Source organism: Cupressus sempervirens, chromosome 7 (assembly GCF_028749045.1).
Source record: "Cupressus sempervirens isolate cs-2001-9-10 chromosome 7, ASM2874904v1, whole genome shotgun sequence".
NCBI lineage: Eukaryota > Viridiplantae > Streptophyta > Pinopsida > Cupressales > Cupressaceae > Cupressus > Cupressus sempervirens.
This window is the reverse complement of record NC_143124.1, coordinates 933,535,556-933,559,959: the sequence shown is the minus strand read 5'-3', so window position 1 is coordinate 933,559,959 and position 24,404 is coordinate 933,535,556. Positions and strand designations below refer to the sequence as shown.

At 35.8% G+C, this 24,404-nt stretch overlaps 1 protein-coding gene across 4 annotated transcripts in view; it reads right to left on the bottom strand.

Moving 5' to 3' along the window:
• Positions 1-16,250: 16,250 nt before the first annotated feature.
• Positions 16,251-24,404, bottom strand: part of LOC149550638 (uncharacterized) — a 38,755-nt gene continuing 30,601 nt past the window's right edge. The window contains exons 2-8 of one of the 4 annotated variants that reach the window (XM_089793625.1): positions 19,024-19,072; positions 18,847-18,949; positions 18,651-18,746; positions 18,431-18,505; positions 18,234-18,303; positions 16,751-16,854; positions 16,478-16,638 (exon numbers count right to left, since the gene is read on the bottom strand). In XM_089793625.1, coding sequence (XP_089649751.1) covers positions 16,771-16,854; positions 18,234-18,303; positions 18,431-18,505; positions 18,651-18,746; positions 18,847-18,949; positions 19,024-19,072 — 477 coding nt within the window. In that variant the 3' untranslated portion in view covers positions 16,478-16,638; positions 16,751-16,770. Of the gene's footprint in view, positions 16,639-16,750; positions 16,855-18,233; positions 18,304-18,430; positions 18,506-18,650; positions 18,747-18,846; positions 18,950-19,023; positions 19,080-24,404 lie in introns of all 4 variants that reach the window. The other 3 variants (XM_089793627.1, XM_089793626.1, XM_089793628.1) reach the window with 3 other exon arrangements.

Sequence of the window (24,404 nt, the reverse complement as noted above, 5' to 3'; positions counted from 1 at the left end):
CCAGCAAGGTGTCACTTTCTGTCTCTAAGTGGCATCATCGCATGTGAGGATGGGACTCCAGATGGCAAATGAGACTCCATGCAGGCATTCACCGGTGGTTTGGAAGATGACTGCGGTGAGGGGCTTTAAAATGGTCAGCTGTCAGAAACGCTGCGGTATGCAAGTGGCTGGAAGACTAAAGACAGCCAACGGTGGGAGGTGCTAGTCCCACGTCAATTGTGAGAGAGATTTTGAATGTGTTTAATAACAAATGAACCACCAAGTTAGATTGGCTTTGAAGCCATAGGGATGTTTAATGACCAATTTGTTGTATGCTAGAAATTATGTGTGGCCGAAGGGATATAAGCCATTGCCAGAATTGATGAACACTGCTTGGTGTAAATGGAACTGTCGCTAGTATATTGAAGGAATATGTTGATCCATGATAGAATATTCCACTTGCAAGGGCCAGGATTTCACCACCTGGTTCCTGCAAAAAACTTTTCTCTACAGGCTTGATAGGCTTTAAAAAAAAATTGAACCAAATGCTCTAAAAATTATAGAGAAAATAAAATATAGATCTGAAACAAAATAAATTGTAGATCTAATAGATCATACTATACTTGCAAATCAGTCCTTCAGGCGCCAGTTTGCAAAAATAAATTGCCTCAAATTTGACTATGGCCCAATATAAGTGAATTTATAGTCAATTTTCATTGAATCAATGCTTTGGACGCAATGGTGAGGTCCACTTTGGCTCTAGACGCTCTCAATAGTTGCGGATACTCAGAATCTGTGTCGAGGTGTCCTCAAAGAGGTGAAGCAAGAATGGTCTCCAGTGGCTATGAAATGACGTCTATATGGCTCTGATACCATGTAATAATTTTTCTTAGGGAAAAATCACCCAAGACCAAGAAGCTCAATAACTAGCACAAAATAGACCAATAGAGTATGATCAAAATAACAATATGAAATTTAATTGATTGTATAGTACACTAGAAGTTTCTACATATAAAGGCCTCTAGAATGCTTCTAGAATGTCTAGGAGTTAGTAATATGATAAGCCTCAGAACTAAGCATATGTCCACCAAGAGTGGATTATCCTCCATTAAGCACAGGAGTCGATGTGATGGTGAGAGGATAAGCCTACAAAGGTGTGTCACGTAAAATTATGTTGTAGACACCATGTGCTTAATTAAGAGTGTGAACAACTGTGTTGTCAACATAAAAACTCAGTTGATTATGCAAACTCCATTGTTGTAGACACGATGTGCTAAATTAGAGTTGCTTACTCCTATGTTGTCAACAAGACAACTCATATGAGTACGCAAACTCCTAGGTGTCTAACCTAAGAAATAATAAAATAATGCATTTATCCTATGTAAACTTAAGTAGAGCGTAATAATTATTTACACTAACAGGAAGGTATTTATATTAGTTTTCCCCACCACCTTTCCCTTTGGTTCAAGTCATAACTACCTATGTCGCTCATTTCTCAAACTATGCAAAAATTGCTATTGCAAGTTTGCAAAATTTACAAAGTTGTCAATGAGTAATTTTGCAATCTAAGCCTTCAAACTTGACTAGTTTGTTTTCAAACCTCATAAAATGAACCTAAGACACCTAAAGGATCTCCTTTGAACACTTCTAGCCCTTTTTAAGGTATTTTTCCTTATAGAGCAAATTTGAGCAATTTATATCTATTAGAACTTCATTGGTCAAAACATGACTCACACTCAACTCTTATCTAATGACACCTCCTAAAGTCCTTATTTACTAAATGGTTAGTTAGTCCATTTACAAACCAAAACTTGAGTTAGGGTTTTACCTTACCTAGGTGCTCCTGCACCATTCTCCCCCTACAAGAAGAAGTCCAAGGTACTTGTGGAGAGAGGAACTCCTTGCTAATGCCATGCTTCTTGAAATCACTCTCAGCAATCCAAGTTGCCTCAGCCTCAGGTATATCTAACCATTTCACTAGATGTTCCTTATAAACCTTGTCTGTTGTGCTCTTTTTCACTCTAGAATCCAATATCCTCTCCACATGTGGTTACTTCCTTTCAGGTACTTGCAAGTCTAATATATCCTTGTTTAGCTCTGTATGGTACTCTTCTTCATCTACCCTTGGACCGTTGTAAGGTATCAAGTCTTTGACATTGAAGATGGGAGAGATATCCATGTCTTTGTGTAAGTCTACTTTGTAGGCATTAGGCTCACACCTCTCTAGTACCTTGCATGGCCCAATCCTCTTCATCTGCAACTTACTAGGGATGCCCTTCTATAACCTGGCTTTGTTCAAATAGACCATTGCCAAGTCTCCCACTTGAAATTGTGGCTCTCTTCTCCCCTCATCCTCCTTCTCCTTCAACTTCTGATTTGCCTCCATCAAGGTCTATTTAACCTGATCATGCACATCTTTCATAGGCTGAATAAAGTCATCAACATGCCCACTAATGTTGTCATGTTTAGGTAGGTCTTTTATCTCCATTAGGCCCCTTGGATTAGTGACATATACTACTTGAAAATGACTTAATCCTATTGTCCTATTCTTGTTATAATTGCAGGAAAAATCTGCCTAAGGTATAACTTGCTCCCAATTCTATCCATACTCCTTGGTAAGACACCTTAAGAGGTTTCCTAGGACTCTGTTGATGACCCCTGTCTACCCATCTATTTGGGGATGATAGGAAAAACTATGAGCTAGGTTTGTTCCCAACCTCTTCCATAGGGTCTTCCAAAAATGCCCCATAAATTTGACATCTCTATGAGCAACTATGCTTCTTGATAAACCATGTATTTTGACCACCTCCTTAAAGAATAGATTGGCTATATTGCTTGCATCACATGTTGTTTTGCATGGAATAAAATGGCTCATCTTGCTAAATCTATCTACCACCACAAACACACTATCTAACCCTGTCCTTGTCCCTAGCAATCCCACTATGAAATCCATGCTAATGCATTCCCAAGGCCTATTAGAAATGGTTAGAACTTGGTAGAGTCCTACATTGGATGAAGTATCCTTTGTCTTCTGACATATACCACATTGTTTCCACATACAGGTCCTTACATCCGTTTGCATCTTGGGGCAATAGTAAAAGCTTTCTACAAGGTCTAGGGGCTTTTTAAGGCCAAAATGCTGACTCATGCTCCCATTGTGCTTCTCTTGTATGAGATTCTCCCACATAGATTCCCTTGGGATGCACAACTACTAACCCTTAAACAATAACCCATTTTGCAAGGTATATTTAGAAAAGTCACTATAGAAATGGTTTTCAAAGTTAGTACATACCTTGTAGGCCTTTGAAAAATCAATGTCCTCCTCATATTAGTCCTTGAATCCATCTAGACCTATGCTCCTTAACTTGACTTCTTGTACTCTCATAAACCTCCTGCTCGAAGCATATGCCAACTTGCTATTGGTACCCTTCTTGTGTTTAATAGTGAAAGTGTAGGGCTGCAAGAACTCCATCCATTTAATGTGCCTCAAGCTAAGCTTCTCTTGGAAGTTGATGAAACTTAGTACTTGGTTGTCAGTAAAGACAACAAACTCCTTAGGCAATAGATAATGCCTCCACTTCTTAAGAGCTTGAACAAGTGCATTGAGTTCTAGATCGTATGTTGAATACCTTGTCTTAGCTTCATTCAGCCTCTCACTAAGAAATGCCATAAGCTTGTCCTCTTGGCTCAAAACTACCCCACCTGCTATGTTGCTAGCATCACACTACCAAAAATGGCTTCTCATAACTAGGCTGAACCAATACTGGTTGATTTGCTAAGTCCCTCTTCAATCTCTCAAAACTTTCATCTTTTGCCTTCGTCCATGTGAATTTGGTCTTCATGCTTCCTTTGATGGTGTCATTCATTGGTGCACAAATCTCACTAAACTTCCTCAAAACTTCCTATAGAACTATGTTAGGCCATGGAAACTTTTGAAAACTCAGTAGTAGATCTAGGAGTAGGCCAATTAAGATTGCCTCTACCTTACTTTTGTCCATTTTTAGGCTTCCTTGGGATACTACAAAACCCAAATACACTAGCTCCTCCTTCATGAACTCTCTTCTGAAGGTTCACTATCAACTTTTCCCCTTGACACTTCATCAACACCATTTCTAGATGCTTCATAGGCTCCTCCTTTGTCTTGTTGAAGATGAGGATGTCATCTAGATACACAACAACAAACACTCTTATATAGTCTTTCAAGAGCTCATTCATGACTCTCATGAAGGTACTTGGTGCATTGGTAAGGCCAAATGGCATTACTAACCACTCATAGAGACCCTCTTAGTCTTAAATGAAGACTTCCATTCATCACCTTCCTTCATCCTAATCTAATAATAGCCAATCTTGAGATCAATTTTAGAAAAGTATCTAGCTCCACCTAGACAATCCATTAGATCCTCTATCCTAGGAATAGGAAATCTATACCTAATTGTGATTCTATTGATTTCCCTAGAATTAGTACACATTCTCCACTTACCTCCTTTTTTAGGTGCTAGGACAACTGGTACTACACATGGATCGATGCTCTTCCTAATCAGCCCCTAATCAAGCAACTCTTGGACTTGTCTTGTAATCTCTTTAATCTACTCTATAGTCATCTTGTATGCAACTTTGTTTGGTAGTGATGCTCCTGGTATGAAGTCAATTTGATGACTTATGGCTCTCTTTGGGGGTAATGTTGGTGATCCTCCATCACAAATTATATCCTTGAACTGATCCAATAGGTTATGTACCTTTGCAAGTATAAGTGCTTGTGTTGATGTCTCCTCCTCCTTTGGCTTCAACATGATAGCATACCCTACTCCTTCACCTTCCTTCAAGTCCTTGAGGAATTCTTTTCCACTCATTAGTAATGTCTTAGCAGTAGCCTTCTCTACCTTATCTTCTTCCACTACTGATTGTATCCTACAGGTGACTCCATCCTTTTTGAAAGAGTATTTGTTCTCCTTCCCATGATGCACTGCCTCCCTATCATACTACTAAGGCCTTCCTAACAGTAGATGGAAAGCATCCATCGGAAGCACATCACATAGGATCTTATCTTGGTACTTACCAATAGTGATAGTTGCCCATATCTGTTCATTCACTAATATGTTTTGCCTCTTGTTCAACCAAGTCACCCTATAAGGACACACATGGGGAATCTTTGTTAAACCAAGCTTTTGTACTACTTCCTCTGACAATACATTGTCAATAGACCCTGAGTCTATGATAACTTTGCATATCTTACCTAGTATTTTGCACATAGTCTTGAATAGTGCTCTTCTCTGCTTGGGTTCCTCTTTTACTGGCTCCTTAACCAAGACTCTCATCAACATGAGGTTCTCACCCTTCTCTATGTCAAGGTCCACTTCTCCTATTTTATGATTGTCTTCAGACTCTCATCAACATGAGGTTCTCACCCTTCTCTATTTCAAGGTCCACTTCTCCTATTTTATGATTGGACATAAGTGATCTTCTTCTCTCCATAAGATGTTGATGCCTTATCTAGACATCTATAGGTAGGATGCCTCAACTTGCCACAGTTATAGCACTTCATATTGCTGAAGTGTGAGCCTCTGTTGGTATTCCCATATTTTCCTTTGCCACCATTATTGGATCCTCTACCTCTGTTAGAGCCTCCCCTTTGACTAGTCTCACTGGCCTGCTCATTCCATTTGGAGTCTCCATAGCTCCTCTATTCATTGGTCCTTCCACTAGAACCACCTGTAGAGCCACCTTTGAAATCTTTACCTCTACCTCTGCCTTTGGAACTTGAGTCTCCTTTCTTCCTTAATTTGTCTTCCACCTTCCTAGCCATCTAAAAACAACTTTGCAGTGTGGTGAGACTGAACAAGCTCATTCCATCTTGTATAGACCACTTAAAGCATTTAAGTACCTTGCTACCTTGATGCTCCTTGCCTCTTGTACCCTAGAGCTTAGTGCCAATTTTTGAAACTCCTCAGTGTAGGTAGTCACAGCAAGATCCTTCTATTTGAGATTTTGCCTTTGCTTATGAATCTGAATCTCATAATCTTCTAGTTAATAGGTCTCCTTTATCTTTGCTACCATAGTCTTCCACTTGGCTATTGGTTTCTTCCCTTCACTCACTCTTTCCTCTTACACAAACTACCACCAAGTAAGTGCTTGTCCCTTCAGTCTTGACTTTGCAAATCCCACTTTCTGAGCCTTTGTTGTCCCTTCACGTTCAAAGTAATTTTCAATACCTTCAATCCATTCTAGGACCACTTCTGCATCCATATTGCCATGGAATAATGGCACATTTTCAAGATTCTTTCATCCAAATTCTTTGAGGGCTTTGTGGAATGGTTCTTGTTCACCAAGTGGAGGATCAGGTTCAAGTATTTCATCCTCCAAACTCACCTTCTCTTTACCCTTACTGAAGTCGTCATCTTCTTTTGCCTGGGTTGCATCTTCCATCTCTTTCAGCTTATCTTTTATCTCTTCTATGGCCTCATCAAGAAGCTTGGTTTTCTCCTCCATGAGCTTCTTTTGTTCAATTCTGCATTGATAACCATCTTTGAAGATCCACTTAATTCAATGGAATACAAGATACCACCACAAGCCACAATCTTATGGCTCTGATACCACTTTGATGGGGAGCTTCTTCACTCTAGAGCTTTTCTATTCCAACCCCAACTTAGAGGACTCACTTCCAATCCCCTCTCCCCAAGAAACTCACCAATCAACTTAGGATTCACTTCTCACTTCACAACCCCAACTATGCATCTTTTGACCTAGTGAGCCAAAACTCCACCAAATGCATTCAAAGGGTCAAAATCAAGTTTACACCATCTTTCTATAGTTCTTGATGCTCTTCACTCCATTATGCATCCTTTGGATAGTGATAGGCCAACACTGGGGCAAATATTATGAAAGAGTTAATGATTTATGATGGAATTCAGCTGGCCTATATGTGTCAATCTGAGAGCATAAGCTTGCGAAAGGTGTCCGAGCAGTATGCCATCAAGGGATGATAGTTGTGAGATGAGGGGTTATGAATGCAACTACAACACGTGAAATTGAGTCTATGAGAAATGAAATAAATCCAGCAACAGGAACATCAGAAATAAAGCAAACACAGAAACATCAATCTATAATAAGATAATATCAATAATAATTTAAAGTATTAACTAATCTAGAATATAAATCAACTAATCTATAAATCAATACAATGATGAAAACCTGAACATCTAATTTATTAAAAGACATGAATATGTAATAAAACTATTAACACTATATAAAAAATAAACTACACTAAATAAAATAATCATCGTGCTTTACCAAAGAGTAGGCCCAAACTCCTTAGTTTGCATGATGCATACGAAACAAGATCTACGTTGCTGTGACCATCCAACAACTAATGTTTTATTTACTTCAAAATAATGCAGTCTCAAACTGCGTACAACAATTTCTTCCTATTGAAAACAATATATTCAAATCTACCTCTCCTATATGCTACACTACTTTTATATGAAAAGCTTATAACAGGTTTAGAACCGTTTTGATAATATGTACAATAAGCAATATGTGGCAATAGAACAGAAATCTGTTGTATGCCAAAAATAGGTAACTTATTGTTATCACAATAACATTATGTTCACTTGTAAATCTGGAGCCATGGTTTGAAATGGCTAATATATAACAAAATCTTAATATAGCAAAAAGGTGACTAGTGAGCTCCTTGTCCACGTGGGCTATGAAACTTAAGCATTTCTCAGTCGCATTATCAACAGCAATAGAAAATGATCTATGTTTGGATGTTAATTTCTATCCTCTCACATATTACTTCACTTGATATCATTTTAACCACCGTACAAATATTATATGTGGAGATTTGACCATTAAGGCATGTGGTTGGCTTGATAATATTGTTTATAATACCAAAATAGAATAGTTGGTGGAGAGGGAGTTATACAGTCCTGTAAAAGCATATCAGCCTCATGTATTATTGGAGAGGCCCTTTCCACATTTTTACGTAGGGTGCATCAAATGTATCTTATTTCAAAGTTGATGGAGTTTTATATTAATGAAAGAGCTACATGAAGATACATAGCAAGCGACCGAAAGAGCCATAGCATATTATCAACTTGTTAGATAAATACAATTTCATTTGTTTATTCACATATTCTATCTAATAACTATATTAAATATTACTCATTAATATTAGATCATATGCAACATAGAAGGATAAAATGGAATATTAAAATAGGCATTGAAATGAACTTGAAGGCTTATATGAAGGGTAAAATATGGCATAATATGGGATATAAATTGCTCTCATCAGGTAGGTCTACCATACCCACATCTTTGATTTTCCTTTGTAGCCCTAGGAGCCCCTATTAACCCTCCTAAAAATAAGGAACAAGCAATAACTCACAAAAACTCTTAATAAGGCTTGTTGATGTCTTCAAGAATTTGTTTCCAATTGACCTAGGTTTGAAGATTTTCCAGGTCTAAGGTCTCTATGGTGTATATACTATATGATTCCAATTTACCCCTATTTTGAGGGTTTTATGGGCAATGACAACAAAGCTCTTACTAAATGCTCCAATCCTTGCATCAAACCTTCTCCTTTGGTTATGGACACTTAACACCCTACTCTACCATTGCCCATCCCAGATTGGCACGTGTCAATCCTCTATTCTCATTACAAGCCTTCATTGCACCTTGCCAAGCCTTCCTTGCTTGCCTAGGGCTAGCTTGTAAAAAATTCTTCTTGATTGCCAAAAACTCCAAACTCATTATTTTCATAATATACAAGGGCCACTACTTGATTTCCAAGGATCATAGTGTTTTGACCATGGAAACTCAAGCTATAGTCATTTGAACATTGGTTACTCAAAATTGGATAGGAGGAACACATAACCTAACTAATTTTGTAAACCTTATAAAATGAATGTTCAAGATCAAAACAAGCATGCATAGAGTTAACACATGATCTCACGACACTACTCCATTCAAAATAGTAAGCTATCAATCTGATTTCTTTACTCAATCCTTCAAACTACATTTTCTGACAACAAAAACTCTCCTTCACACAAGTGTTGTCCGTACAATTGCATGTCCGACCCTTGGAAATGAGTTGGAAGGTGTTTATATTAGTTTTCCCCACCACCTTGTCCTTTGGTTTGAGCCATAACTACCTGTGTCATTCATTTGTCAAACTATGCAAAAATTACTATTGGAAGTTTGCACAAATTGCAAAGTTGTCAATGAGCAATTTTGACAACTTTTGCAATTTTGCAATCTAAGCCTTTAAACTTCACTAGTTTGTTCTCAAACCTCATGAAATGAACCTAAGACACCTAAGGGCCTCCTTTGAACACTTGTAGCCCCTTTTTAGGCATTTTTCCAAATTTCTCCTTATTGAGCAATTTATACCTATCAGGACTTCATTAGTCAAAACTTGACTCACACTCAACTCTTACCTAACCACATCTCCTAAACCTATCTTGGGACTTTATATTGAGTCCTTATTCACTCAATGGTTGGTTAGACCATTTACAAACCAAAACTTGAGTTAGGGTTTTATCTTACCCCTAGGTGCTTCTGCACCATAACTAGGGGGCACAATGATACTGTCCCTGATAATCAAAAAGTGTTCTGCATAAAAGGCCATCTTCGAGGATAACCTATTAGTTGAGTTACACCAGGTCATAGAGATATCCTATTTATAAATATCAAGTCTGACATGTTGGTTCAACTCGTATTGAGAGGGAGGAGGTGTGCAAGAGCATCGAGAGAGAACTGGAATGGAGGGAAGTGATCAATATCTGTCCCAATTGAACCCAACAAAGGCAAAGCCTATGCGAACCAGCAACAAACCCAAGAGATCAGATTAAACTCCACCACAAGGACAGAGGAGCAATAAGCCAAGTAAGAGTATCTACATTGGTCACCAGTAGAGTCAGCAAAACCATGATGACGATGAAGAGACCATATTAGGTTGAAAATGGCAACCAACCTAAAGGGATGGGCCCCAAACTCGACCAGAATAATGGTTAGGGGTGAACTGATGACATCTAATAATATGCCGAAGAAAAAGGGTGTAGACATGCTTGATGGAAGCCCAGTCCAAATTAATGAGAGAGGATCCCCAAATCACAGAGCCATAAAGAACCGTCGGTTAGACCAAGGTATCCAGGAGGGACAACTTCAACAAAGTTTCCTGGAAGTGATTTCTAAAGAATTGTCTCTTGAGCATAGGAAGGGAACCCATACCCTTACTAACCCTAGGCTGGATAGTCTTAGACCCTACCTCGGAAACAAGACAAGACCCATTTTAATTATGGGAGGTAATTATGAGGAAATAAATAAAGAAACAAAGACAACAATTGTAAAGATGATGACTAATTTGAAGCCATCTAGTCTGCAAAAATCTTTAACAATGACACTTGCACAAGAGAAGAAAAGTATTGCGATAAGGGGAGAAATCCCTACATTTGGAACTCAAGTAGAGATGAAAGAAGCAGAGATCGCACCAACAACAACAACAAAATATTCTAAGATGAAGCAACAAAAATGCCACAAGTAAAACTTGAAACTGATATAATGCAAATTGATAGCACAAACATAACCTTGTACACAACAAAGGATCCATTTAAGGACTATGGACCCTCCATTGTTGACGATTTGGTAGGCTATACTAGTTCTAAGGATGAGAGAGAGGAAAAGAGGAAGGGAGAAGAGGAAAAGAAAAAGAAAGAGATAGAAAAGAACAGAAGAAAAGAAGAAAGAAGAGGAGAAGACGAAAGAAGAAGAGGAGAAGGAGAAAGAAGAAAGAGGATACAAAAGAGGAAGAAAAGAAGGATGAAGAAGAGGAGAAAACAGAGGAACATAAGCAAGAAGAGTAGATCATAAATAATTGGAGGATAGTCATGCAAGAATTGCCACACTTGAAACATACAGAGAGAAAAGTTGATAAGGTTATATTTTAGGATGAGGTAGACATTCTCTTAAAAACACCTGTCAAATCCCAGTCACCATTGGAATCAGTTTTGGCCAATTTGTCTAGTGGTGATGATGATAAGATGGGATTGATATCATCTTTGAGCAAATTATTTGAAAGAAAAAAGAAAGTGAAGAGCCCTAAGAAAACATTAAAGGAGGTTTCAAAAAAGTTACAAAGTGCTATGATAGCTAAGGTGATAGAAGAAGACCCTTAGTTGAGAGAAAGAAAATTGGTTGAAGCTTTTGATAATGAATTCACCCAATTATCAGAAGTGACAGACACCCAAGCACAGACTAAGCATGATGCACAACTATTTGATATAGTGTGTACAAATATAAGAAATGATCTAATAACACTCAACACTTGCATCAAAGAATTAAGAAGATGCTTGATGAAAGGTAGAACATGGTATGGACAATGTATCATGCCATATCATTTTGTTAACGATATGAATGAAGAGCTGAGAGACGCATAATGAGCTACAAAACTTTGTAAACAAGCTTCAACAGCCAACCACAAAAATTGAAGACTTGGAATCACAAGTTGCATATATACATGATGATATAAATCTAATTGAGATGAAGAGAAAAAATCATCAAAATATTTTCATTATCAAGGGAGCATTTGACTTTGAAAATCAGTTATGTGCACAAGCAGCTTGATGAATGTCTTAAACTTAAGACATCATATGAGAAGTTTGTCTATTCGGATCTTAGTACAGTTGAAATAGTGTCTTATGGACTGTGTGCCCTGATAAGTGTATCTAAAGTAGTGAAAGACATATGCAAAAAAAGATTTTGAGAACCTGAAAACAAACTTTACAAATTGTATCTCTAGAATAGAAAACTCAACATGAAGAACAAGGTAAGTTACCACAATTTTGACACTTTTGTCATTGATGTCAAAGGGGGAGTATATAAAGAAAATTGTATATGTATATGAAAGGGGGAGTAGCATAGAAAGTGTAATGGAGCGAAGAAATATTGTCAAAGGGGGAGTTATATTGTAACTAGGAGATATAAGGAAAAGATGGTATATATGATGATCCACAGTTTTGCAAATTTTGTAAAGGCCACTAGTTTTTTATAAATTTAGAAGTTTTGTTTTGGGACTCAGCCAATTTTTCCATAAGTTGCCATCAATGCCAAAGGGGGAGATTGTTGGTAATTTGGCTAGGTTAGCAAGATATGATGTTATCATTTATGACAAAATATAACCAAGTTAAGTCTGCAGACCTTGAAGTTAAAGTTTGAGATGTAAACTTTAAGAAATGTCTGTGTGTCACAGAGTATATTTTTTAGCACAAGAACCTTTTTGGTCAACGCAATTAATAGAGGTATTTATGGTAAGCGTGCCCTTACTTGGAGGGAGGACAGTATGTCAAGATGATGTATGCAAAAGTGCAAGATAGTATAGATAGAGATATTTTAGTTTGACAGTGACAATGTTGAGCCGACAGAACAAAGTAAAGATAAAGAGTTAAGTATTTTGGGTTAATAAATTATCTTGCTTACCAAAATAATTATTTAACTAATTAGGAACAACATCCTAGATGTCATCCCTAAGTTAGCAGGAACCAATTTTGTATTTTGGAAAATGTGTGAAGGTATGAAGGCCGACAGTTAAATATAAGTGGTATAGGAAAAGGTTTTGGTTGTAATGTTGTGGAAGCAAGTAAGCGAACTTGTAAGTGTATTATGCTATGTTCTATTATGTCATTTTTTTATGTATGATTAGAGCAATGCGAATTGTAATAAAGTTTTGTGAAGAGTAGCAAAAGGCTATGTGGATGGTTATGCACAATTCGATTTCAATTAGGCGGCTCTTCCCTACTTTTTTTATGGGCAGAAGTTGGGTTGGTACTATGGAAGCAGCTTCGCCCATGCCACATTCGAAAGTTATGCAGAGTGCCATCTATATTCAAAGTTTCATTATATATTGCATGTTTGGGTAGTGGGGTCATCTTGCATACATTTGTAAATTGTAATAACAACTCCTAACATAATTGAACCTTTTAACAAGCCCTAAGTCCTCTAACAAAAATCGAGACACTTTATGGATGTAACTGACTCCTAACAGGGTCAATATCTTTCACAATATACTTTTGATTAGTAGATCATTTTGTGGGTACCATCCCCACCAGGGTTTTCCCTTGGCTAGGGTTTCTCTAGTTAACAAATTATGGTGTTATGAGTTGCATTATTTAATGGTTGTGTTTACTGTTCAACATAATCAGTTTACTTTCATATGTAAGTTATAAAATAATTAAAGATCTCTAGTTTTGAGCCAAAGCTTGTGAAATATTGATTCACCAAACTTTGGGGTTATGCTATATTATTATTTTAAAAATCTGGATGGAATTACGACTACACATACAAGATTAAGCAACAAGATCATGACATATTTCTCCACAAATACAAAGATTTATTTACACATTCAAACAATTGAAACTTAATAGGCTACTTAAATGAATAAGTGCTTTTCAGACACAAAGAAGGGACAAAGACATCACACTAGCAAATTCTTTGCTTTGATTTCTTCAAGATTAATCAATTGTAATATCATAGCAACTCAAGAATCTACATTCAACATGTCTGTGTCCAAGGAATATATGACTTCAAAAACCATGGCAAAAAAGAGAGAGTTCTTTTTTGGTAAAATTTAGAAAAACAATGTGCAAATTTTGGTAAAGTTTGGCATTCAAGTCGGCAAGATTCAAGGTATCTACGCAAATGTTGATGCAAATAAATCAAATTTGAATATACATATGGAAAAGTTTATATGGAATCTAATATCTGTTTAATCTGGTCAGACACGACTCTACTATCAGTTTTAAAACAATTCGTGTATTTTACTCTATTCCCATATTTCAGTATTTTTTTGTTTGTTTTGGATTTGGATAAATAATTTTGATCTAAGATTCCTCTTTCAAAATCTATATACCTTTGTTTTGAGCAATTTATAATTTGAAGTATTAAGATCAAACCTAAAGGCTAATATAGTACTACTAACCAGTTGGTAAGATTATAAATTGATAAAAACCTTTTTCAACTCATATCCATTAAATCACACAACTCTTGTTGCTCTTTATCTATTGGTGTAGTTTAGCTTTTACTAACTATGAAAACATAATATTCAATTCATAGATGAAAAACTCACTCAGCAAAAACTCACCAAGCCCGAATAAAAAACTTGGGAATTTTTGGCCAATTCTTAAAAAATCTCGGGAACCTAAAAAACAGCTTATGTTTAATTAAAAATACTCTTTTTTTTGGCAAAATTCAATGAGAAGATGCATCCAATTAGTTAATTAATGAGAACACAAAAGAAACAAGTAGAGTTTAAATATATATAAATGCAAAGTGAGTACAAAATCACACTCTCATGCGAAATGTTGATGGCGAGAAGCAAACTAGTAAATAGTTGCTATAAAACTAGAAGTAAATACATTATTGCAGTTAGTTTCTATAAAGCTAGAAGTAAATGCATCATAGTAAATAGTTTCTATAAAACTAGAAGTAAATACATCATAGCAAAATAGTCCAAGAGTGTGTTTGAATAATTTTGGCCTGTTGGAAGTAATCCTCGTCTTTGGTGTGAGCAAGTGGTTGAGCCAAGTCTATCAGGGCTTAGAAATATAGCATTGAAACCAAGTGATTTATGAGAAAATGAGTTAGAATCATCAGAAAACCCTTGTTCTAGCTTCAAGTTGACCTCAAATAGCTAGGACAAGTTGTGATAGATAACACTATTGGAGATATGCAGAATCCTTAAATTTGGCTAAGTTTGGAATTTTTTGAAAACCCTCAAAATCTAGAATCTGTATTTTTACTCCTATGAAGTTGAAACCTATCTCAAACATCTTAACCGTATTTATACAAATATGAAGTATAACTTAAATGTTATATTTGTATAAATCATCTTCCCAGCTGCAGTAAAAACTAAGGGAGAGGTAGATGTAAAGGGTCTAGTCCTAGAAGTCTATAATGGGCATGACTATGTATCCTCGCTCAGTATGTCTAACTTATTCTATGGCTTGTCCTCCATCCTGGATGTAGCCCTACCTATAGCTTCTCCTAGCACTATCAATGACTATTAATTCAACTAAATCCACTGTCCTCGTCCATAGCCTACTTTTCCAAATGATTGATGTCATATTCTTCAAAAACCACCACAAATCCACCTCAAATCTGCCTCAAAATGATAGAAATCAGTTTGCAAGTGTTTGGAGCACAAGGGTTTGGAATACTATTTCCCCCCTCTCAGCAAAATACCGGTGAAGAAATGAGAAATGAAATTAATTTGGGACTTTTTTTTACCTTTAAGTACTGTTATAAAACTATGACGGAGTTTTTGGCAAAAACTCATTGAGTTTTTGGCAGAAACTTGGTGAATACACGACCAGTTTTAACCAAAAATTCAGAGAGTTTTCAGTTCCAGTAAAAGTCTTAAAAACTAGGTCAGTACTCTGCCAATAGTACATCTATGATTAAATGAACACTAGAAGAAAAAAAATGAAGAATATAATTCATATGTTTTACTTACCACTTTACAAGACAATTAACATTAGAAACTTTTTCAACTCATCAAACATAAAACCACTGCTAGTTTTGTGCATTGTTATATATTATCATTCTTCTTGTTCACACAAGTCCCATAAAACTACTGCTACTTTTGTACATTGTTATAGATGGTCATTCTTCTTGTTTGCAAAAGTCCCACTTTATCTAGTCATATAGTCTAGGTTTTCCAATTTTTTTATTTATTGGTAAACTTGAGGCCACAATCAGGGAACCTCGTCCCCAGCATTAATGCATCAATAGCCAATATCTGCGAGCATGGCAGCCCAGCAGGGGCATAGAGTCTACAAGCACAGCAGCCCAGCAACGGCCTAGCACAACTATCCTGAATGCCATAATGGTTCAGAATCAGCCCAATGGGGATTAGAACCTTAGTGGCACCATTAACAACACCACAACTTAACTATCACATTGTGGGATAAACCCCTATGTTTTTCAAATTATTCCACAATCTTCTAAACATATGTTCAAAAAACAAGTAAAAGAAATCTTGTTGCTGCCATGACCTAAATCTTTTTGCTTTCAATTGATATTAGGCGGCTCTGCCACCTTTAATTATTTAAAAGAAAAAAGAAAAAGAAATCCAGAACATGGTTAATACACCTAAGGAGTGTATGAGTGTAACCACTGTCCCATTTTCAATGTGGACAAAAAGGAAAAGATGACTGGAGCATGAATACACTTTTAATGCTCCCTATTATCAGATGAAAGCATTTAAGTAACATGGGACAAAGTTGTCTGGAAATTTATTCTATTGACGGTATTCAATGTAAACATTTTACAGTAACACTCAATTCAGTTGAGAATTGTGATTCCCAACAACATATAAGATTGACAGTACTCAAAGCATACATTTTCCAGTTATATGCAGTCTAACATTTGTGATTCCCAACGAAATAGAAGATTATGAGATAGATGGCCATGCAAATAACCATTAAAGCTTTTGAGGCCTTGACAGTGCTTTCCTATTGAAAGAACTCTTAGAATGTATTTAGTCTGTACTCTCCAGAAGCTCTCCCAACAAATAATCAATGCTCAACGCAATTGTCTTGATTTTCAAATACTGTCAGATACTTTCAACCATGCTTTCCAGGTATCTGGACCATGTAGAACAAAGTGCACCTGCCATTACCATAATCAGTCAATACCTAATTCTAATGATTACCAGGCATTCTGCGAAGTATGAAGAAGGGAGCTAATACTATTATAATTTTGTGAATAAATTACTCAGTACCACATAATTAATCTCTTTGTTTAAGCAACATATATGACCCCTATATCAAATCCAATTCCGTCTTGGGCCCAAATCAACCTTAATATTCTTGTAGGTACCACATTCTGCAAATTAGGTTGATAACAATGAAAAAATGTATTATATTAGCTATATGTACTGTAATTACCCCAGTTACTTTGCTTCCTTTTGTATTTCATTGTTCTTCAAACTCAACATAAAATTTAGCAAACATGATATCTCAACCATGCTCATTAGAATTCCTTCTGAAACTAAGAGTAAAATTTTTGAAGAGATAATTTGGAACAAAATTTTCTGAACAATTCAAAACTCTTTTCAGAAATACCTAATTCTTGAATATTTGGATGCTCTGAAACTATTTTGACAAAGACAAATGTCTGTTCCTGCAGATTTTACTCACATAACTGGATCTTCTGATCCTGTGAATATTTTTAAATGGTAAACTAGAACAAAGAAAACAAAACACAGGAATTATTCATAATCACAACCCATGCAACAGCCTGTATATGCTCTATTCAAGCTGATAATCAAAAGAGGGCAAAACTGACAGGGCACAGCCATAGATGATAATACTCCATTGATTCACAGAACAAATCGTATAATTACTCCACAAAGATACATAAGAAATATTGCTATCAATTTCAATTTTCAATTTTGAGCTTCCATACAACAGCAGCAAAACCGCTACCCTCAATGACAATGCAAAGTGCTTATACAAAACAAAACTGAAATTTAAAATAGTGAAAGCACCAAAGGACTGACAATGGTTAACAGCAACAGATACAAAAAAGATCCAAAAAGTATCTAAGCCAAAATTGAAACCAGACAGCTATGAGCCATAACAATTAAAGGGCCGTCACATAGTTGCAGAAGAGACCAGCATGCTATTTCCAAAATCAAATTCTGTAAAGCATCGCATTTTGGGCACACACACATACAAGACAAGATCATAAATTGAACAATTGAATGGAAAGCAATTCAGAATAGTCTCGGGGTGTGTCATGTGCATGTGCATGTATTTTTTGAATATTTCCACATGCAGTTGACAAATTGAATTCATTAAACTTCCTTGCAAAGACTCATCTGTAAGTTACTCTCCATAATAGTTATCAGTATCACAGAAAAAAGGATTCAAGGAAGGCACTATTTCCTCAAATGAATATTTTTACATTCCATAAGAAAATAGAAAATTGAATCCAAAAGAGAGCTCCAAATAATTGTTTAGGAAGCAATTTTCAGAATGCAAAGAAGGCTGACAAATTGGGGGCAAGGGGAACAGATCATTAGAAAAACATAATGGCTGATACAATTGTTAACAGAGGCTATAAGGGAAAACTTTCAAGCAAAATACCAGATTATGTTAGTGATTGCTAGCCAGTTGAAACTTAGAATAAAATAATAAGTACCTCCTTCAAAATGTTAGTGATTGCTAGCCAGTTGAAACTTAGAATAAAATAATAAGTACCTCCTTCAAATCAGCTGTGTGCTCCTGAAGTGTTGACAATGCCACTTGAGCTGCTGCTTCGGGAGGATATCTATAATAAAAATCAGTTTATGTAAACATAAATGGAAACACATGAGAAGAATAATCAAATCCGTTAGCCTCCAAAAATAGTTTCAATGACCCAACATTAGTCAACTTCACATTTGCCCAGAACTCACCGATATATACCACAGGATATGGCTGGAAATGCAATATATTTGATATTATTCTCTTTTGCAACCATTACAGAGTTTCTTCATTCAAACAAACAGGGACATATTTTAATATTTATCGATTAAAACAATTCTTACAAAAACCCTTGAAGTTAAAACCAACAGAACAGGATGGTTGAATATTGATAGCCCCTCTATAAATAGCTAAAGAAAGGCATAAGCATACTTATATGCATTTGCGAGGGCATTTTGTGGGTCTTCATCACTTTCATAAACAGGCCCAACTGTATGTATAACATGTGATACAGGGAGCTTGAAAGCTCTGCACAGCAATATATCATTAAGCAAAATAATTCAATTGAGTGCAACATTTACATGTTTGCAAACAAAATTGATTTTTCTTTAGTGTGAACTTAACTTACTTCGTGATTCTGGCACTACCAGTTGGGCATCTAATATCAGGTTCAACTTCTGGAATAGCTCGACATGCTGCTAAAAGTTCTGGTCCAGCAGCCCTGTGAATAGCTGAGAGAACTAGAAATGTCAGCAACAATTACTTGTTGAGATCAAATTCATAAATTAAAGAAATATTCAACTACCTCCATCTACTCCCCCACCTCCCAGCAAGCGTTTATTAGCCGCATTAACCTGTTTCCTGCATGTTGTCAATATTTATATAAAAGCATTCACAAAACATCCACCTTCTAGGGCATAGAATAAGATCATGGGTTACCATCCTTAAATTTTCTTTGTAATGTATACTATCAATTGATTAAATTTACATGTTCTCAGTTTCATTTTCAAGAGAATAGAGAACAGAAAAAAGAAGAAATGACCTGCAATTTTTCATTGCAATTTTCCATATACAAAAACACACCGTGGTGAGATCTAAACTACCAAAGTGCATTATACAACTTTTCCAGAAACGTGGGCCAGTCCATTGCAGTCAAAATAAGAATATTACATTAAACAAGAAGAGATCATGAAGTATTTAATAATTTCATCCTCTGGATTCTACCCGTAGTGAAAGTCTTGTTCATAAGGAGAATTTCCACAGCTAGTCAAATTATAATATTGCTATTGGGACTCAATTGTATAGTTTTTGAGTCAAACTTATGGATCCATGTTTGATGAATAGCTGTTCACAAGAACCCATCCCTAATGAGGATGAATGGTACACTTCGCACTCATTGCATCTAGGTGATGCTCCAAAGGTGAACCATTGGACCTTCTCGATAGGTCATCCATCCTAGTGCTACTCCAACTCAAGCGTACTCAACCATAGAGTTTCTTTAAAGGTTAACTATTGCGTTGTAAACACACACACCCTAATGCAAATAAGGATCCCCTCTTTTTTTCACTTGCTAGCTTAGTTATCAAAGGCGTCGGTTAATTTTACTTATCTTGGTAGTATTTTGGTCTCAATCTCCTAGCAATTGGGAATATTGTGGTATCTTGTCAATCCGAGAGGAAACTTTGATCAATTGTAATTGTCAAATTCAGAATTTCAGGTCAACGTTGCGAACATGTCAATAAGTAGGCAATCTTTTCCACAACAAGTCAAATTGTGCTATTGCTATCAAAATTCAAATATGTACTTTTGAGTCAAACTCATTGGCCCGTGTTTCATGAGTAGTGGTTTACAAGAACCCGTGTCTCATGAGAATGAGTGAAACACTTAGCACTGATTGCATCTAGCCTCTAGGTGATGCTCACAAGGTGAAGCACCAAGACTTACCTGGAGGTCACCCATCCTAGTACCACTCCAGCTCAAGTGCGCTGAACCATAAAGTTTCCTCCAAGGTTAAGCCCACTTTGTTTGCAACCCTAGAGGAAAAACCTTCAGCAAGTTTTGTGCCTTAACCAAGTGAAAAGTTGTCAAAATATAGTGAAATGTCATTAGAGTTCCAAAGTGATGTTTAAATCTTGTAGGGGTTGGGAGTCCAAGCTATGAATGTGAAATTTGAGAAATGCTAAGTGTAAGTTGGAATTCAAGTTTCTAAGTGAAAATAAATATAAATTCTGAATCTTTAGTTGAAAATTGCAAGAAATCCAAGTGAATTTTAAGTGAAAAGTGAAACAGCTTGAGCATTGCCAGCTCTTATTGTCAAATGTGCCCATCTTCCAAGCGATCTCAGGTAATGCTCAAAGGCGCCCAAGATGACTTCATTTCCAGCTCCTATATGAAATCATGCCCTCCTTTTGGATGCATTTCTAGCTCCCATTCTCAAATACACTCACCATTTTCAACTCCATGTTGGAAACAAGCTCTAGGAATAAAGATGAAATTCAAGGTCTAAAAGGAGAAGTAAAGAAAATTAAAGTCTGCATGATAGATACTTAAGAGATTGTGTAATCAAATGATGAATTTCAAACTTCAAAATGAAAAACTTGGACTGTAAGTAGCAATTTCTAGCTTTATTGCTAAATTGCACCCGCCTGTAGTGGTAATTTCCAAATGCACTCCCCTTTAAGATGCATTCCCAGTTTATCTTGCAAAAACCACTCAAGCGTTTTAACATTTCCAACTTACATGCTCAAACCCACCTACCTTTTGGAGAGGATTTCCAGCTGACATCAAGAAATGTGCTCAACATATCTGTTCATTTCCACCTAAAACTTAAATTGCACTCACCTAGTGTCATTCCCAGCTTGTCTTCTAAATTGTGCCCAAGTGAGGATGTTAACATTTTTGCAAAAGACAAAATTGGAGGTCAACTCTCATTACATTGGATCACACCCCTTTCTTAAGACTATAGCTTCATTGGATTGAAGCATTCATAGTAATGGACGAACACGTAAATGTGAGGTTGTCACATACAAATATATATATCTTAGTATTAGTGTCTTTCATTTTATGGTCAAATATCCTTAACTAATCTGAATCGGCAGATTTAGTATACTGGCATTCACATTGATTGTGATTCAGAGGAGTAAAGATTATGAATGTGTGACTCCCCGTGACAAGTACCATGGGGGTAGTCACAACCATTCATGATCGTGACCCCCCAGGATTATACTTATATCTTCAATGACTCTGGGAGAATACAATAAATCACCAAGGCATTGTATCTCTTCCAGCAGTCATTGATCTCAAGATGTTCAGCCTGTACTTCATTAATCCTCTATAATAGCAAAGAAATTAGATAATCGTCTAGTCTGCCTTATCAGCAAACAAAGGAAAGGTGTTAAGAGAATCACAAGAAGACATTGCTAACTGTTCTTCAAAGGTACAGATTTATTTTCTAGAAGAGATCAACAAATAACACCCTTCAACAAGCCTCATGATCTCTGTAAATGGGAGATGAATTAAATCATTTCAAAATTGATTCAAAGCAGAAAATCAGACCAAAACACTGAAATTGAGGAGTGAACCTGAGATACAAATTTGCAAATAAAACCTCCAATTGATCAAAAGTGAATTCATCTCATAAACAACTGATTTTTTTGGCAGAATTTTTATGGTAAAGGGCAAATTAATGAGAAACAAGGCAAATTCCCAGCTAAAGAGCGAGTTATATACTTGAAATCCAAAATGCAATCAGATCTATGAGTGCAAAAATCAGAAATGGCCTAAGTTAGATTGTTGCAAAGGTAAAGTGAGTGAAGTGAGTGAAGTGACGACAAATATGTGAAGAAGATTGGGTTCTTGAAGATTAAAATTTGCAAATTGTTTACAACATTTTGATTCTTTTCAAATTCTCAATTGAAAGACAAATGTATGTTTTAATGATTATTTTCTTCTAAAGCATTTTCTTTTAATACAAGTATTTTCTCTTTTTTTGCAAGGGTTGATACATGGAGATAGAAGATGATGTTCAAAGGAATGCATGAAGGAGACTAAGTAGATTCAAAGCAAGCTCAACGAAAGGAGGAACAAGAATCACACTTTGACAAAGATGGATAATTCTACAAACGTAGACTACTATCATGGAAATCCAAGATCAACATCAGAAACCTAATCACAACAAGAGGATTGAGATGTCAAGATGAACAATTTCAAGAGCAAAGAGGAGATTTCCAAATTTATGAAGGATGAAGAAAATTCATGAAGATGAAGCAATTTGAGAATGTGAGCCATCACAATCAACCAAAGGTTGAGTATCAAGCGATATTGCTAGAGATGCAAATTCTTCTTTATGATGTTGAAGAAGTGGAAACACAAATGAAGAAACAAGAACATTTCATGAACTATGAAAGCTGAGGTGGTGCGTGGTCATCTTCAACCAAGCAAAGGATTCCAAATCGACATGTCTAGAGCCCTCCAACTTGACTCATTCGCGATTGCACATGCAAAAAGCATATAATGTAATACTACAATGAATTTTCTCATTGGTCCATCCTTGTTACTTAAAGATTTTCAATAATCTCATTCGATGACATTTGAGAGGTCTATTGATTTCAAATCAATCTAGACCCTTTATTTCTAATTGAGAGGTCTATAAAAGGCCTAGCCTTCTCATTTGTAAAATCATTAATAGATTAGATGTTAGAAGTAGCAGTAGGAGATCAAAAATTGTTTCCAAGATTACATTGAAGTTAATATACAATTTCCATTGAAGATATGGTAGATTTTTGTGTGTTCTTTTGACATTTTGCATGGTTTCAACTTTCTACCACTCAAATTTTGGTTGAAGTTTGTTCATTTTAATGGAGAAATGCGAAGATGTATAATGAATTCCTTGTTTCATACCATGGGTAGTTAATCACGGAAATCTCAATATATCGCACATCACTAAGGGAAATGATTTAACTGCCCAATATATTGAAGCTGATAATTTGCAAATATCTGGTGTTCTTTTTTCACAAATAATTGTGAAATCACATGCTATTCTGGGGAAAAAAGAAAAACTCACCCTTAAATATATAGAAATCCAAAAAAATGGGTTAGATTTTTTTTTCTTAGATGTCATATTGCCAAATTTCTGGTAACATAGGTAAGGTTTTTAGCGACACGATGGGGTTTACCAGAGACGTGATTGGGTTCACATGAGTTCCCTTTGTAGTTTGTACAAATTCAAATGCATGATTCACAAAACTTTGTAATTGCTTCTACTTTGATTTTTCTAAATAAAATTTTAGACACCTAGTTTTACTTATTCAACCTAATTTTACTTATTCAATGAAACATATATTCCTAGGAAACAATTATAGTGTAAACGATTTCTTAATGTTATATTTATGTTTAAATGTTATACTAATGTTCTAAGCATATTGCTGATTATATGGCACATATTATATTCCATCATCAAAACATGACCTAAGTGTCACATTTCATTTCTTTAATATATATATATATATATATATATATATATATATATATATATATATATATATATATATATTCTAGATTTTACGACCCTTCAATCTATTTAATTAGCCTTGATATTTATTTGAGTTTGTGTTCCCTATAGAAATTGGTAATCCAACATTCTTATATGACTTAAGGTTTATGGGAAGTTGAAAAAGCAAAGAAGCAAAAATGGACATTGGTTTTGGAAAGGTCATTGGAGCTCAAAGTTCGAAATAGAAAAATGAAAGTTGAGATAAATGGTCGCTATTCAAGATTGTGGGCAGCATGATACTCAAAAGAAACACAAGGCTGGGAGAATCTTCAATTTAGGAACAACCTTTAGAGCATGACACTAGAAACAAAACATTTAAAGTAAACACAAGAATAAATGTCTTGTAATAAAGACAAGTGGAAGCTCCATTTCTGAGATTTGATTCAGACATTGTGAAAAGAAGGCTCATTTTCAAATTTCAAAAAGCTGAAACATCTCAATAGTTGTAAAGTGCTTTAACATTTAATGAGCGAAATGACCTGCATTAACAATATTCACTGAATGCGATTAAAGAGACCTAATAAAGATTTGAGAGGAAGATCTTAATCATCCTTCAAAGAGAATTAAAGGAAGCATAGAAAAGCTAGGGGATCTAGTGAATTCAACCAACAAGCAATGGTTTTTAACACCGGTGA